Source organism: Mus caroli, unplaced genomic scaffold, assembly GCF_978045245.1.
Source record: "Mus caroli unplaced genomic scaffold, Mus_caroli_1 scaffold_16, whole genome shotgun sequence".
Lineage (NCBI taxonomy): Eukaryota > Metazoa > Chordata > Mammalia > Rodentia > Muridae > Mus > Mus caroli.
The window spans coordinates 24,858,102-24,873,775 of NW_028227271.1; the positions used below are offsets into that span (position 1 = coordinate 24,858,102).

At 49.5% G+C, this 15,674-nt stretch overlaps 1 protein-coding gene across 11 annotated transcripts in view; it reads left to right on the plus strand.

The window, feature by feature from the left end:
• Positions 1-2,837: 2,837 nt before the first annotated feature.
• Pla2g6 (phospholipase A2 group VI) overlaps positions 2,838-15,674 on the plus strand; it is a 42,442-nt gene continuing 29,605 nt past the window's right edge. Inside the window, exons 1-3 of one of the 11 annotated variants that reach the window (XM_029469701.2) lie at positions 2,876-2,890; positions 3,386-3,465; positions 12,848-13,097. In XM_029469701.2, the coding sequence (XP_029325561.1) occupies positions 12,889-13,097 (209 nt within the window). In that variant the 5' untranslated portion in view covers positions 2,876-2,890; positions 3,386-3,465; positions 12,848-12,888. The other 10 variants (XM_085831760.1, XM_021183740.2, XM_021183741.3 and 7 more) reach the window with 10 other exon arrangements.

The window sequence follows — 15,674 nt, forward strand, 5'->3', positions numbered from 1 at the left end:
TTCAAGACAGGGTTTCTCTGTGTAACCCTGGCTGTTCTGGAACTCACTCTGTAGACCAGGCTGGCCTCGAACTCAGAAATCTATCTGCCTCTGCCTCCCAAGTGCTGGGATTAAAGGTGTGCGCCACTACTGCCCAGCCTCCAATTCTGTTTCACAATAGCTCATTTTGAATCCTTTTTCTCCTGTAGCAAAGTCAAGAATACTGGTTTTGCTTCAATGCAGGTCTCTAAAAGACCATTTCTCAGGTTGTTGCAGGTGGCTCCTGAGGCCCTGTCTCCAGGGCCTGCCCCATAGCCACTGCCCTGCTATGCCAGGGCAACACGAGCAAAGACTTTAAGCACACCTCCTTTCACTACTGCATCTTTGTTTTTTTTCTCTTATTAATGAAAACATTTAATTGGGGCTGGCTTATAGGTTCAGAGGTTCAGTTCATTGTCATCAAGGCAGGAGCACAGCAGCATCCAGGCAGGCATGGTGCAGGAGGAGCTGAGAGTTCTACATCTTCATCCAAAGGAAGCCAGGAAGGCTGAGCAGCAGGCAGCTAGGAGGAAGATCTCCAAGCCCATCCCCACAGTGACACACTTCCTCCAACAAGGCCACTCCCTGGGATGAGCATATGCAAACCATCACATTCCACTCCCTGTCCCCCATAGGCTTGTTCAAACAGGAGTCTCTGGGGGCCATACCTAAACATAGCATAATGAAAAATACATTTAGTCCAACTTCAAAAGTCCCCTTGTAGCCGGGCGGTGGTGGTGCACGCCTTTAATCCCAGCACTTGGGAGGCAGAGACTGGCGAATTTCTGAGTTCGAGGCCAGCCTGGTCTACAGAATAAGTTCCAGGATAGCCAGGGCTACACAGAGAACCCGTTTTGAAAAACCAAAAAGAAAAAAAAAATTATTTATCCATTCTAATCCTGATTCCTTCCCCACCCCCACGTGCCCTCCTCTTATTTATCTTTTACTTGTATTTTTCAGATAAAGTCTTGCTATGTAGCTCAGTCTGGCTCTGAATTTGTGAAACCGTTCTTTTCCCTCCCAAGTGGAAAGCTTAGAGGTGTATGCCAGTGCCCCGGGCAACCTGGGTAGGTTCTGAACTAAACCTAGAAAGGTGGTTGCTCTGGTTGCTTGGCAACTGGCTATTTGTGTCTGTGGAGAGACTGAGAAGAGCATCAGGACAGAGAACAGCCTGGGGAGATCTCCCGAGGCCCCTAGCTCAAGGCTCGTTTAAGAAAGTAAAGGTTCAACCGAAGCTGGTAGACTGGAGAAGGGGAAGAGAACAGCTTAGTCCAAAGTAAACGAGTCACCAGACCCAGGCTCCTGGCTATTCTCCAGCAGTCCTTAAAATCAGCATTACTAACCATGTATTTATTTACTATTTACTTATGTATTTATTTATGTATTTATTTATGTATTTATTTATGTATTTATGTATTTATGTATTTATGTATTTATGTATTTATGTATTTATGTATTTATGTATTTATTTATTTATTTATTTATTTATTTATTTATTTATGGTAGAGTGCGCTGTGTGCATGTATGCCTGCTTGCCAGGAAAGGGCACCAGATCCCATTACAGATGGTTGTGAGCCACAATGTGGTTGCTGGAATTGAACTCAGGACCTCCAGAACAGCTAGTGCTCTTAACCGAGGAACCATTGCCATCTATTGGAATTCCATGATAGTTAGGCATGAGGGCTGAGTCTTCTCAGTGACAATCACCTATTCCCAGACGCAACCGCAGCTACTTCTCAGCCTCACAGAGGTCATTCAAGTAAAATCCTACTAAAAGTGCTAAGATTCCTCCAGACATCCACTCATTTATTTGTTGAGAGACAGAGTGTCAGGTTGGGATTCAACTGAACTAATTGTGGCTGGGTTTGAACTCCTGATCTTCCAGTCCAGTATCCAAATGTTGAGATTGTACCTGTGCAATTACTACACCCAGAATTGCTTGGCATCTTGAGGTAGAGTTGGTAGGCAACAAATCAGTTTTATCACTTGCCACTAGGCTTGTTCGGGGACTGGTTAGATACCTCAGTAGGAAAAGTGCTTGTGAAGTTGTCACAATGATCTGAATTCGATCCCCAGCACCCACGGACAAAGGTAAATGATTTAAACTTCAAAGCTGGGAAAGAGGAAACAAGAAGCCTCCTGGAGTTCCATGGCCAGCTAGGCTAACCCAGTGGGGGAGTTCCAGATTCAGTGGGAGACCCTATCTCAAAAAAAAAAAATAAGCTTGTGGCAGGCGGCAGAGCCAGGCGGTCTGTGTTCACAGCCAGCTTGGTCTACAGAAACCCTATGTTGGCCACCACTCACCACACGTGCGCGCGCTTATTACCCCCCCCCCGAAAGTTTTTTTTATTTTGTCTTATTTCAACCTAACCGTTAATTCCATATTTTCATTTGCAATCTGGTTTGGAAGAACCTGGCAACATCAAAGCAGGCTCTTCCCGGTTATATCCTGTGGCTTCATTGATTTTCTTTTTTATTATCTTCATGTGTTGCCAGAAACAAAAAGTTCAGAGTCCGAGCCACCCTGGGTTCCTTGAGGTCAGAGGGAGCCAGGAACAGCCTCCTGCCCTTTATCAACATGTCAGCCAAACTGCCCTCACGAGAAACTTCCGCCCGCCCGAGGCATGGCCCCCATCAGCCACGCAGGATTGGCTTCAGTCCGACCGCCCCCTGGCAACAGAAGCGGCTTCCATTGGGCAGTTATAGAAGATGGCGGCGCCTGACCGCGTGCGAGGTCCACGCTTGGGGGCGGGGCCACAGCCTGCCTGCGGCACGGGCTCGGTGGATTGGTGGAGAGTCGTAGTGTCGTCACGTGGGCGGGGCGCGTCAGTTTGCGGAAGTAGGAGGGCTGAGAAGTGCTGAGTAAGCCGAGGTGAGTGACGGCGCGGCGGGGGCGGGGCCTGACGGCCCTTTCCCAAACCTCCTGGTGCCCCTGTCTTGTATGTCGTCACCTGGACCCTGCTTAGGACCGGCCTCGTGTCTGCGACTCTGAGGCATGTCCTCCGTTAACTCCTATCTGGCCTCCTTGAGTGCTCCCGGCTTCTGTCCTTTCATCCCCTGGCGTCCCCAACTCCCATCCGGTGACCGCCTTCTTCTCCGTGGCCGCCCTCAGTTTCCCAACTTCCTAAATCAACCCTTCTCCCAATTCATTGCCCGACTTTCACCCTGGACTGTCCACTGTCCCCAGCTCCTCTCTCTGCGCTTCTGAGTGCTCCTGGTTTTCTGCCTCATTGCTCGATTTTCCCCACGCCACCTGCTTCCTGCGTCCGTCCCTTTGTGCCCAACCCCTGAGCCCCCATTTCTAACTCCCTGCTTATCTTCTCTTGTGCCTCCGGTTTCCATTTGCTCCCACGTGTGTTTTTCCCAGTTCTCTAGCCTCCAATCCTGGGTTCACCTCCAGCTCCCTCCGATGACCTGGAAGCTGGCGACTGGGAGCCCGTGACCCAGGTGACTGTGACTAGGGATTGGGTGTGAGTGCGACTGGGAGGGTACAAGGGTTTATGGATCTGTGCCTGTATTTTTAATGGGCAATTCACATGATCCCAAACAAATACCAATCCTTCCTCTAAAGTTCCCCCACCTGCCCTCTTGCCAGCCCGACAGGATTGGGCAGGTTTGGTTTGGCCTCGTTGAAGCTCCACCCTTAGACCAGTGCAGTGTTTTGCCTTCACGGTTCTGGAGCTTGGAGGCCATGCTCTGTTCTTGTCTGTTTTCTCATTGTGCCAGATAGGACTGAATTTCCTGCCCACATTAATGACTGCCATGAGGCTCAGTATTTGAATGAGAAGATGTAGAAGACAAGGCTTGGTGACCAGTGTGGCCCTGTACAAGCTCCCTGCTTTGCTGTTGTTTCATAGGCAGGATGGAAAGGGCTGGGGGATAGGGAGAGAGAGGAGCAAAAGGCGGGAGAGCAATCCCCTTTGTTCATGTTTTCAGTGTTTATTAATCACCGGGACAACCAGGCGCTTTTATTTCTGTTACCTTTATTCTCTGCTCCTTTTCCACTGAGCAAATATTGATGTAGCTAGTGCCCACCCACTGTTCCCGCTTAGCATGGGGAAGGGAGGCCAGTGACCTTCCTTGCCAGGGTCATGCTAATACCTTTGGGGCTAGGTTTTCACTGTAGAGAGTCCCCAGTTTATTTTTTTTTTAATATTTTTATTTTATACATATGAATGTTTTTCCCAGAGCTATGTAAGTACACTCCATGCATACTGAATTCACTTGGATCTGAAATTAAAGGAGGTGTGGGGGCTGGAGAGATGGCTCAGCAGTTAAGAGCATTGACTGCTCTTCCAGAGGTCCTGAGTTCAATTCCCAGCAACCACATGGTGGCTCACAACCGTCTGTAATGGAATTTGATGTCCTCTTCTGGTGCGTCTGAAGTCAGCGACAGTGTACTCACATACATGAAATAAAAAACAATTTTTTTTTTTTTTTTAAAGAAGATGTGGGTTGCCGTGTAGGTACTGGAAGCTGAGTCTGAGTCCTTTTTAGGAGCATTCAGTGCTCTTAACGTCTAGGAATCTCTCCAGCTCTGAGGGCAGTGGCAGTGACCTGCCCCAGGCAGCTATGCCCAAGGGACCATGGCAGGCATTGTTCAGCATGGCGTGTTGCTGAATCCAATTGCTCATGGGGCAGATGCCTTTCCTCCTGCACCCTGTGGGAAGTCAGGGGACCTGTGCCCTACAGTGTGACACCAGCCATGAGACTGTCATGTTTTCTAAGGGCTCCTTCTGTTGGCTTATGGCATTTCCCCTCCCTAGGGGTTACTTGTTAAATGTGATTTTGGTGGCATGCTTAAGAGGGATTTCCAAGGCATCCAATAGAATGTTATAACTAAGATACCCTGGAAGGAATTGCCTCCTGAACACCGTGTTTACGTGTGTGTGTGTGTGTACACACGAGTAAGTGTGGCCTGTGTAGAGGGTGTGCTCTCCTGGGCAGCATGAACAGATACAAAAGTGGCAGGAAGTCAAGTGACAGCAGGGGCCTGGTACTTGGATTGGACCTCAGGTCCTCAGCCTGCAACCATGGAGGTGGGGTGGGGTAGACAGGGATAGGTGTCAGCTGCTCAGGAGGGTGACCCCAGTAATCTAATCATGAAACGTGCTGTGGGAATCGACGGGCAGTCCTGTGTGTTCGAGTGTGCTCCTGAAAGCCCCTACAGCCATTACCTGAGACAAGAAGGCTCAGGTGTTCTGGCCTGGTTCTCCTCCCTCCATGCTTGTCTGGGTCAGGTGGAGGCAGTTCCATCTCTAAAAAGGCTGAAAAACTGAGAACCAATGTTGGTACCAAGCTGGGCAGTAAAACTGATTTTCCCAGAGGAACCAACCAGTCTAGCACCCACGGGCAACTCCCAAGAGCAGCAGTGCTGGAGGAAGGTTCTCCTGGTGGGGGAGCAGGTGGTCCTTGGAGGAAAGCCAGAGGCTGGGTTCACCCGCCTTGCTTTGTGATGTGAGAGCCAGATATGCGGGAGCATGGGATCCCTGTCCCGCTGCCTTAGGGACGCCAGCCGGTGACTCATAGATGTCCATTGATTTGTTCACTTACATCAAACAGCTGCTGGAAGTGGGTGCCATGCACCCTAAGGAATCAAAGCAGTGCCACGCTCCTTTGTGAGGGACCCCATGGAGTGGGGTTGCCAAGGGGAAAGGCTGAGGGGAGAAAAGAGCTTTCTGGAGGAAGTGGTCTCCAAACTGGTTCTTGAGAGACAAGAAAGGGGAGGTTTATTTGAGTGCATATCCCTTGTCTATCATGAGAGAGATGTTAAGTGGGGGTAGGAGTGATGCAGGCCAGGGAGTGAAGGTGCAGGAGCGGCCAGGGACACTGAGGCACACATGTGACCTGTCTGCTGGGACTAAATGACTAGGGTCGGGGGCTGGAGTGCAGGCTGGACCTTTTCTGAGGATTCTGACACATTCTCTAGAGTTTGGGCTTTCTGAAGTATTGGAGATCCATATGGCATAGAGTCCGTCAGCAGTGAGGTACTGTCATTCCACGGGGAGATATGGCCATTCAGTTTGTAGTCTGTGTGCTAGACAGCCATAGAGGAGCCATGTGTGTAAGGCTAGACCACGACCTAGACTCAGGCACCTCCATTTAGAACCGTGTTGAGTGCGGGCTTGTAGGGAGGGGTCAGTCCAGTGCTTACTCTGCCTTTGGAGTGAGAGTGGACTCAGAATGAGGAGTGGGGTCGGGGGGCTCGCATGAGCAGGGAGGGCATTCCGGGTCTTATAGAATGGACTGGGTGGATCATGGCTCCCACCAAGCAGTTTCTACCTGCAAGCATCCAAAAGGGAGGAGGGAAGGTGAACAGCCTGGCAGCCTTGCCAGAAGAGTGACCCTCAAGTGAGAGCAGTCTCCCTGAGACCCGCCGCCCTTCACGGCTGAGGTGGATGCAGACCTCCCTCAGCCAGTCCAGGTGACAGTGATCGCCCATGGTGGCCATGCATGCCTCTGTCCTCCCAGCTGTGACCCCTGCCGTGCGTGCCAGGAGGGCCTCTCCCCACCCCCCTCAGCTGTCTTCTGTCTTTCCTTAGAACTCGAGTCCTGTCCTCCAATCCTTCCCCAGGGACCACACACTCTGAGCCTGGCCCTCATGGATCCAAGTAGCCCCTCCTGGGGGCTCACCGCAGACCCTTCCACGGTCCCTCCAGGGCTCTTGTTTGGTTTTCATTTTGGTGGCCAGAGTGTATTCCTGTAGTTTGTCATCTGAACCCTCCATCTGAGGCCCTCTCTGGATGGATCTCTCCATCTCTGATGTGAGTATACTCTTCTCTGGTCTTCTTGTCTTCCGTTCCTCCAGGAGAGCCTTAGATGTCCACAGACACCATCTGCCTTCCAGAAGCAAACCAAGGCGGCAGGCACACTGACAGGGAATGGGTTAGAGACAAGGGGAGAGGCCACAGATCTTGACCTTGACCTTCGGCTGAGTGAAGGGTCATCGCCGGCACTGGCGCCATGGATGGCTTGGCTTGGCCCTTTTCAGTTGTGGCATCTCTGGCTGGAAACAGGTGGTCTGTGTCAGATGACCTCATCAAGGAGCCAGCTCTGGGCAGAGCAGTAGTGACAAGTTGTCAGCAGTAGAAAACAATGTTACAGGAATGTAAAAACTGTGAGACTAAGCCCCAAGAGGTTTGAGGGAGGCCCCCAGTGGAAGATTCCTTAGCTGCCCTGATGACAGCCCGGCTGAGATGGTAGCGGCAGGATGCCAAGAAGTAGGCACATAAATGCTTTGTAGCATTCCTGCCTGGCCCTGCCATGCTTGTTCCAGGATGTGTGTGGCCCATGGGTCCACGGAGTTCATTTCCTCTCTTCCACCTGAGGAGAACAATGGCTGCTGTTGGTGTTGTCACAGTGGGTTGGCGTCTGGCCTTTTCCTTAGTTACTGTGTCATATCCTGTATCACACTGGCCCCAGGAGGCTGGACAGAGGCCAGGCCTTTCAACATATGGGACATGTCTCTGTCAGAGAATGCTGGGGTGAGGACTTCCTCTGACTGAGACAGACAAGTGGGTTTAAACCAGTGAGGCTCTTGGGTGCACCCTGCCCCATTTCCTGGAGCACCTCTCTGCCTCTGGCCTGGCCTCTGGCACATCTGCATAAATCCACAGAGCCCAGGACTCAGCCTACAGCTGCTCTCTATAAAACCATAGTAATTTTGTGTGTCACTTGGAAAATCGAGAAAAGCAACAGTGTTACTCATGTAACCAGGACCTCTATCTCCTCCGGATATCCTGGTATGCTTCTCCTGTCTGTGTCTTTTTTAGTTTTGGATTTATTTACATTTTTATTTGTGTCGGGGTGGGGGTGGGGGAAGGGAAGAATGAGTGCTATGGTGCGCTATCTCACCAGTCCCTTTTTTTTTTTTTTAAAGAAGTTTGTGCAAAATACTTACTCAGTTAAATTTCCTCACAAGAATCTTGAATGGAGCCAAGCTTGGCACTAGGGTGAGAGACCTTGGGAGCCTCCTGAAGAGGCTTAGACTCTGGAGCTGCTGGCCTTGGACTGGAGCACTCGTCCCTGTCTCTGTCAGCTGTGTGACCTTGGGAATGTCCCGCTGCCTTTTTGTGCCTTAGCTTCCTCCTACTCAAAGCGAGGATAACCGTGTTGGAGGGTGGCTGTGCAGAAGAAATGATATGAGCTTAGGATGGGGCGGAGGGAGGTGCCAGGTGTGCCCAGGCTGACAGTCACTCAGAATCTGTTGGAGAAACAGTTCAGTTGGTAAAGAGCGGCTCTCACAAGCCGGAGGACCGTAGTCCAGTCCTCAGCGGTGGTGTGTGCTAACGATTCTGGAGCTGGGGAAGTCCCCAGAACTTGCATGACAAGTTAATTAACTCCAGGAGCTGCTCAGGAGGCCTTATCTCAAAATCCTGAACAATGGCCGCTGAGGTTGACCTCTGGCCTCCGTGTACATTTGCGCACGCACACACACACACACATCTGAACACGCGCACATCCCAGTCTCTCTCTCTCTCTCTCTCTCTCTCTCTCTCTCTCTCTCTCTCTCTCTCTCACACACACACACACACACACACACACAGAGTGCTTGCTGGGGTATAAAAGGAAAGATTTTTGTTGTTACTTGAGACAAGGCTACTCTGTCCTAGAGCTCACTGTGAGACCAGACTGGATCCAACCGCTTTAGATTCCCAAGGGCTGGGATCATAAGTGTGAACCATCATACCCTGTAAGATTGTTTTTTTGCAAAGGGCAGTAGATTATTCAGTGGGTAAAGGCATTTGCTGCCTAGCCTGACAACTTGAGTTTGTTTCTTGGCTCCTACATGATGGAAAGATGCAGGGGCCACAGCACACGGATTCCTGCCACTGGCTGACACAGTACACACACTTCAACGTTTGTGCACTCATTTATTTGTTTGTGTGTTTTCATCCCGAGCTGGGGTTTCTACCCCTCCTTTGACTGCTTAGTTCCCAGATAAAAGAAACACATGACCTTTATATCTACAGTAAGCAAGCCTTAAACAGCACAAGAGCTGGGCAGCTGTCTACCCTCCATGCTGTTAAAATCTACTTTCCTATCGATAACCCCAGTTATCAGTTACTATGTTTCATCTGGGCTGCCCTTAACTCCAGTTGGCCAGCCCTCAGGGCTGCGTTTTTTATGGCTCACTTAACCCATGGAGGCTTCTCTTCTTCCTCCACCTTCTTCTTCCTCTAGGTTCTCCTCTGACCCCTAACTAGGGGAATCTTAAACCCCACCTCTGTTTCTTCTGCCCAGCTATTGACTGTTGGCATCTTTATTTACCAATCAGAAATAGCTTGGGGACAGGGTCACAGGTCTATGTACAGAGTCCAGGGCTGCACTTAGCATTGCGACAGCAAGACCAAACCTCAACAGGTTTGTGTGTGTGTGTGTTTGTCTGGGAAGGGGATCCTCTTATATCTATATTTTCAGCCAAAAAATCCTGACTGAGGCTGGCCATATAGTCCAGCGGAGTATTTGTTTTGTGTTCGTGAGGTCATGAGATGGATCCCCAAAGATATCTAGAAATAATTAACTCTTTAATGAGTGTATATATGATTTTTATTACATTTTAGCAGTTAGTGCATGTGTGTGTGCGCATGTCTGTGTTATGATAAATGTGTGGAGGCCAGAGGACGACGTAAGTCATTTCTCTTCCTCCTTGCCGGTCTCAAGGATCAACTTAGGTTGTCAGGCTTGGCTGCAAGCGCTTAAATATGCCAAGCTCTCTTGCTATCTGGTGGTCTTATCTTTAATCATAACCTCATATTGTCTGTTCAGACTGATTCATCCTCTGTATCTGCTGCTTTGTGGTCTCTGGGGTTTTTTTGTTTTTGTTTTTGTTGTTGTTTGAGACAGGGTCTCTCTTTGTAGCCCTGGCTATCATGGAGCTTACTATATAGACCAGACTGGCTATCCTTTTTTTTTTTTTTTTTTTTTTTTTTAGATTTATTTATTTTTATTTATATGAGTCCACTGTACCTGTCTTCTGACACACCAGAAGAGGGCATAAAATCTCATTACAGATGGTTGTAAGCCACCATGTGGTTGCTGGGAATTGAACTCAAAGCCTCTGGAAGAGCAGTCAGTGCTCTTAAATGCTGAGCCATCTCTCCAGCCCCAGACTGGCTATTCTTGAACTCACAGAGATCCAACTGTCTCTGTCTCCTGATTTCTGGAACTAAAGGCGTGCACCACCATGCCCAGCTGTGACTTTTGTTCTATATTGCTCTATTTTCTGACCCACTAGCCACTGTTCTTTTTTTTTTTTTTTTTGTTGTTATTTGAATTTAGTCCCACCTATAAGAATATATAATTTTTTTTCTTAGTATTTTATCAAGCCCTATGTCTTACCATTTTTGAGGTTTGTTTATTTTTATTTTCTGTGTATGGGTATTTTGCCTTCACGTGTGCCTGTGTACCACATGAATAGCTGATATCTGTGGAGGGCAGAAGAGCTTGCGGGATCCTCTGGAACTCGAGTTCCAGATGAGTATGAGATGCCACGTGGGTTTGGGGAACTAAATTCAGATCCTCTGAAGAACGGCCAGTGCTCCTAACTTGTGAACTATCTCTCCAGCCCTATCTTGGCTTGTCAAGACAGGATCTCACTTTATAGTCAGAACTGGCCTGGATCTTGCTGGGCTGCCTGGGCTGGCTTACCTTTATTTGCCTCCTTAGTCTGGGATTCCAGGTGTGGGCCACCATAGTTGGCTGTCGCTGTGTTGAAGAAGACACGACTTGCATTCTTCCCCACCAGTTCATTATTGTTAGAAAAGCATGGACTTCCAAAGCTCCTGGCTGTTTCCAGAGTGATGGAGTCATATTCTCTAGATCTTAGTTTTCTTTTTTTTTTTTTTTTTGGGGGGGGGGGTTGAGACAGGGTTTCTCTGTGTAGCCCTGGCTGTCCTGGCACTCACTTTGTAGACCAGGCTGGCCTCAAACTCAGAAATCCGCCTCCCTGAGTGCTAGGATTAAAGGCATGTGCTACCACGCCCAGCTAGATCTTAGTTTTCTTATCTGTAAAATGAGGGAAGTAGTTAAATAAAGATATAGCCAACATTTAAAGCAGTACTGTCTTTCAGGTGCCAGGCTGGCCCCAAACTCACTGTGTGGGACCAGGATGCCCTTGAACTCCACCCCTGTCCTGTAGTGGTCCTGTGTTTCCAGGTATCTGTCTCCATTCCCAGTTAATGCAGTGTCAGGGCTGGAAAAGTCTGCTCTGTGCTAAACAAGCACAGTGTCAGCCCTTGATGCCATTGTTAAGTAACACTAGGGTCACTTAACCCTAGCCATCTGACAGTGAAGCAGGCTGCTAGGCGCTGGACAGACCATGTGTGTGGTGTGCACGCCCTGGGAAGAGACATGTGCATACACCCAGCTGAGACCCAGCAGGCTGGTCTAAGACTCACCATGTTTTCAGAAGAGCATAATGTTTACAACAAATGAGTTAACTTTTTCTGGAATGTTCTGTGCATGCTGTCAGACCATAGCTGCTGAAACTGGATAAGGGAAGCCCTGAGGTGGTGTCATGGGCGGCCCTCACTCTGTTTTTAGCTTACTCCACAGTTTGTCTCCATTCCATCACCAAGGTTAGTTTTCTCTTCCAACCTTGGATCAGAGCAGGACCAGACTGAGAACTAATGTCCATGCAGTGCCACGTTCCTTCAGGGCATCCTTACTGCTGGGCTCTGTCTGTGCTGTCTGTCTAGCCTACTCTTTCAACAGGTGACATGTTGCCTCACAGGTAGAGGGTGGCCTCTGGGGAAGGCGATATACTTTCTGGAAGCCCAAGATAACACAGTTCTCTTAATTCTGGAGCTGGGGCTGTAGCCTAATGAGTGTGAAGCTCTGGGTTCTATCCCCGGTACACAGGAACACACAGTCTAAGGCTCCAATCTAGACTGGGAGACAATTTTTATAGCAGAAACCCTGACTTAATCTGTAGTCAAAACAACAACAACAAAACCCAACTCTCTCCCTCTTGAGTGAGTGCTAAGGAGATAGCCCAGTCATTCTTGGGTGAGGTTCTGTCCCAACACCCACTTATAAAGAGAGCTGGACACGGTGGCGTGCACTCGGGATCTCAGTGCTGGGGAGTCAGACAGGACACTGCCTGGAGGCTCGCTGGCCAGCCAGTCTAGCCTACTTGGTAAGTTCCAGGTCCCCAAGAGTCTCTGTCTCAAAAACAAGGTGGAGAGCCCCTGAGATATCTGCAGGAGACCCTGGCCCCACAAGTACCTGCAGACACTCACACATGTCTCTATACACACCTATCCCCAAATGCATGTTTGGTGTGTCCGAGCCTACATGTCTTCTTTCATCCATTTTAGAGATCTATGTGAAACCAGTGAAAGGGTGCAGACAGACAGTTGCTCCCCACCCTGATCACCTACCCTCGGTGGTGTAGTGCATTCTGGTATGTCATAGTGAGGGGCCCTTGGCTTTGCTTGTGAAGTTGGCCTGCCCATGGTCAGTTCTGCCATCTCTAGGATGTCAACTCTGGCTTGCATGGTGAGATGCTGTCCGCTTGGCCAGGCCTTGCTGCAGACACCACATCCATGGCCACTGACCTTACTGTAGCACTAGTCCCCAGTCAGTCCTGGTCAGGGAGTGGTCCCTGGCCTGGCCTGAGAGCTCTGTGCCTTTCCTTCAGACCTGTTGTACACTCAGGCTCTTTCTCTCCCTTCATCAGACCTGCTGTAAGCTCAGGCTGTTTCTCTCCCTTCAGGTTCTTGCTAGTCCAGAATCAGGGCACAGAGCTGGGGTGTGTGTGTATGACTCATTTGAGGTGGGTGTGGGAGACTGCATCTGACTGACCAGAGATCTCCTTTTCTTCCAGAGCAGAGGGGCAGGCTGGGTCTCCCCGCTGCCCCACAGAGGATGCAGTTCTTCGGACGCCTCGTCAACACCCTCAGTAGCGTCACCAACTTGTTCTCGAACCCATTCCGGGTGAAGGAGGTGTCCTTGACTGACTATGTCTCAAGTGAACGTGTTCGGGAGGAAGGGCAGCTGGTCCTGTTGCAGAATGTCTCCAATCGCACCTGGGACTGTGTCCTGGTCAGCCCGAGGAACCCACAGAGCGGCTTCCGGTAGGTGATGTCAGTGGGATATGCACCCCTCAATTCGTTCCCTCCATCCTGGGGTTTCCCTGGAGCTCTGCCTGGGAGTTCTATTACTAGAAGGAGGAGCTGGGAGCAGAAAAGTGTGGGTCATTTCCCGAGACTTTGCTCCTGGGAAGGATGAAGGATGAGGAAGCTGAAAGAACCCACGGTGGTGGCCTCAACTGAGTCTTCAGTGGTGTGACTGTTGTGGTAGGGGTAAGGGTTTAAACAGCTGCTGTGTAAGGGCTGGCGCTAGGCATGCTGGGACTTCTTGGTTCTAGAAGATCAGGGTAGAACTCCAGGGCAAGGCAGAGTGGGAGAAGGGGAGAGTTGGCAGAGCCAAGCCTTCATATTGTGGTGGAGCTGGGCTGACTGACGACGACGTTTGTACCCATTCTTTTTCTGCTTGTTTTCCTGGCTATCCCATCATCCGCCTGTTCACAGGAGCCCTGGGCCTGAGGCCAGTGGGCTCTGGGAGAAGCCACACATGGTCTGCGTCCTTAGGGAACATGCAGACTGGTGAAGGCAGGCACAGTACACAGACCTGCAGACAGAACACTCTGTACACAGTACCCAGAGCCCCTTCACCAGGGAACAGCAACCCCAGCCCAACAACTGTGGTCCTCACACAACTGTGTTCCTCACACAGCCTTTCCTTTTTTTTTCTTTAGACATGGTCTCATTATGGATCCCACCAGGATCAATACACTACCATGCCCAACATTCACGTTTTATTTTTATTTTTTTGTTTTTGTTTTTTTTTGAGACAGGGTTTCTCTGTATAGCCTTGGCTGTCCTGGAACTCACTCCGTAGACCAGGCTGGCCTCGAACTCAGAAATCCACCTGCCTCTGCCTCCCAAGTGCTGGGGTTAAAGGCGTGCGCCACCACTGTCCGGCCCAACATTCACGTTTTGACCACACATTTCTCAGAGTGCAGTCTGTTGTCACGTAGCACGTGACTGCGTGTCACTGTTTAGTGACGTATGGTCTGGTTGATGGACGTGAAGGTCCTCTCTTGTTTTTGCTGTGTTCCTGTCATGTGCCTTCCTGTCTGTCATGTACCCAGGAGTGCTGGTGGACCGAAGGCCATGGCAGCCTTGGTAGGTAATGATTGTGAGGGAGGTTTCCTGTTGCTGTCTATCCTGAGACTTTATAGTGTCAGTGCAAAGACCCGAGTCAGCCCCTTGAGTGTCTAGTGGAGCATCATTATAATCTTACGGTGTGTTTATTTGGTGTTAGTACAGCCCCTTTCAGCAGTGACGAGCCACTCTGGCACCTTCTCCAGTGATGTACCTGCTCGACTCTCAGCCATTTAAAATCGTTACCTATTAAAAATATTTATTGCTGTATTTTATCTTTGTATGTGTATGAATCTTTTGCCTGCACACAGGTCTGTACACTGTGTACATGCCTGGTGCCTGTAGAAGCAATGAGTATATATTACACATGATCATGAATCCAGCTGTTTCTATCTACGCTTTTGTAACTTTTGATGGTCTTCTCTACTTATTTATTTATTTATTTAGCTTTGTTTTTGGGGGACAGGGTCTTACCGTGTAGCTTTGGCTGTTCTGGAACTCACTATATAGACCAGGCTGGTCTCAAAGTTAGAGATCCTCCTATTTCTGCATCCTGAGTGCTGGGATTCAAGGCGTGTGTTATTATGCCTAGGTATTAATTTTTAATATTCACTTGTGTGTGTGTGTGTGCGTGAGCGTGCAAGCATGCCTGCAGAGGCTGGAAGATGGCATCAGTTTCCCTGGACTTACAGGTATTTCTGATCTCCCCTCCATGGGTGGGTGCCGGGAACTGAACTCTGGCCCTCTTCCAGAGCGCCAAGGCTCTTCCAGGCCTTTTCTCTGCAGCTCCCTGCCTTGCCCTTGGTTTACTGGGCAGAAGCTTCTCCCCAAGATTCATGCCTTTTCTGCTCCATAGAGCCATCATTGTGTTAGCGTTGGCTTCTGTGTGACAAGCAGCTGTCACACTGTGCCTACCCTCCGCCATGTTGATCACCTCCTTGCATCTGTGCACACATCAGTTTCTGCTCTCCTATGCCTCACTGCACTGATTCATGAAGCCTAAAACTCTGTGAGCTGCGCGGAGCTCCGAGGCAAGGGCTCGCTTCTCTGCAGGGCACCTGCTGGCGTGCTTTGACTGCACTTCCCTCTTGGGAAGTCTCCCAGCCTGGTGGCTTGGCGCTAGTGCTTGAGTTCATCCAGGGCCCAGACATCTCTGCCATTGCTCCATCTCCCTTATGGCATGCTGGCCTGGTCCCGATAGAGACATAGAATCTTCTAGTGTCTTGAGGCCTCTGTGAAGACAGTGGGATGTCTGTCCTTTGCTTGTTGAAATGATAAAGCATTTAGACAGGTCACAGAGCAGAGCAATCTAGATCCTGGTGACTTGGTGACAGGCATGCGAGAGGGCTTGGGACCCTGTTTTATAGCCTACCCACAATAGTAGGTGTGCATTGGGGTTTTGTTTTGTTTTCTTTCTTTCTTTTTTTTTTTTTTTTTTTTTTTTTAGATTTATTTATTTATTATATGTAAGTACACTGTAGCTGT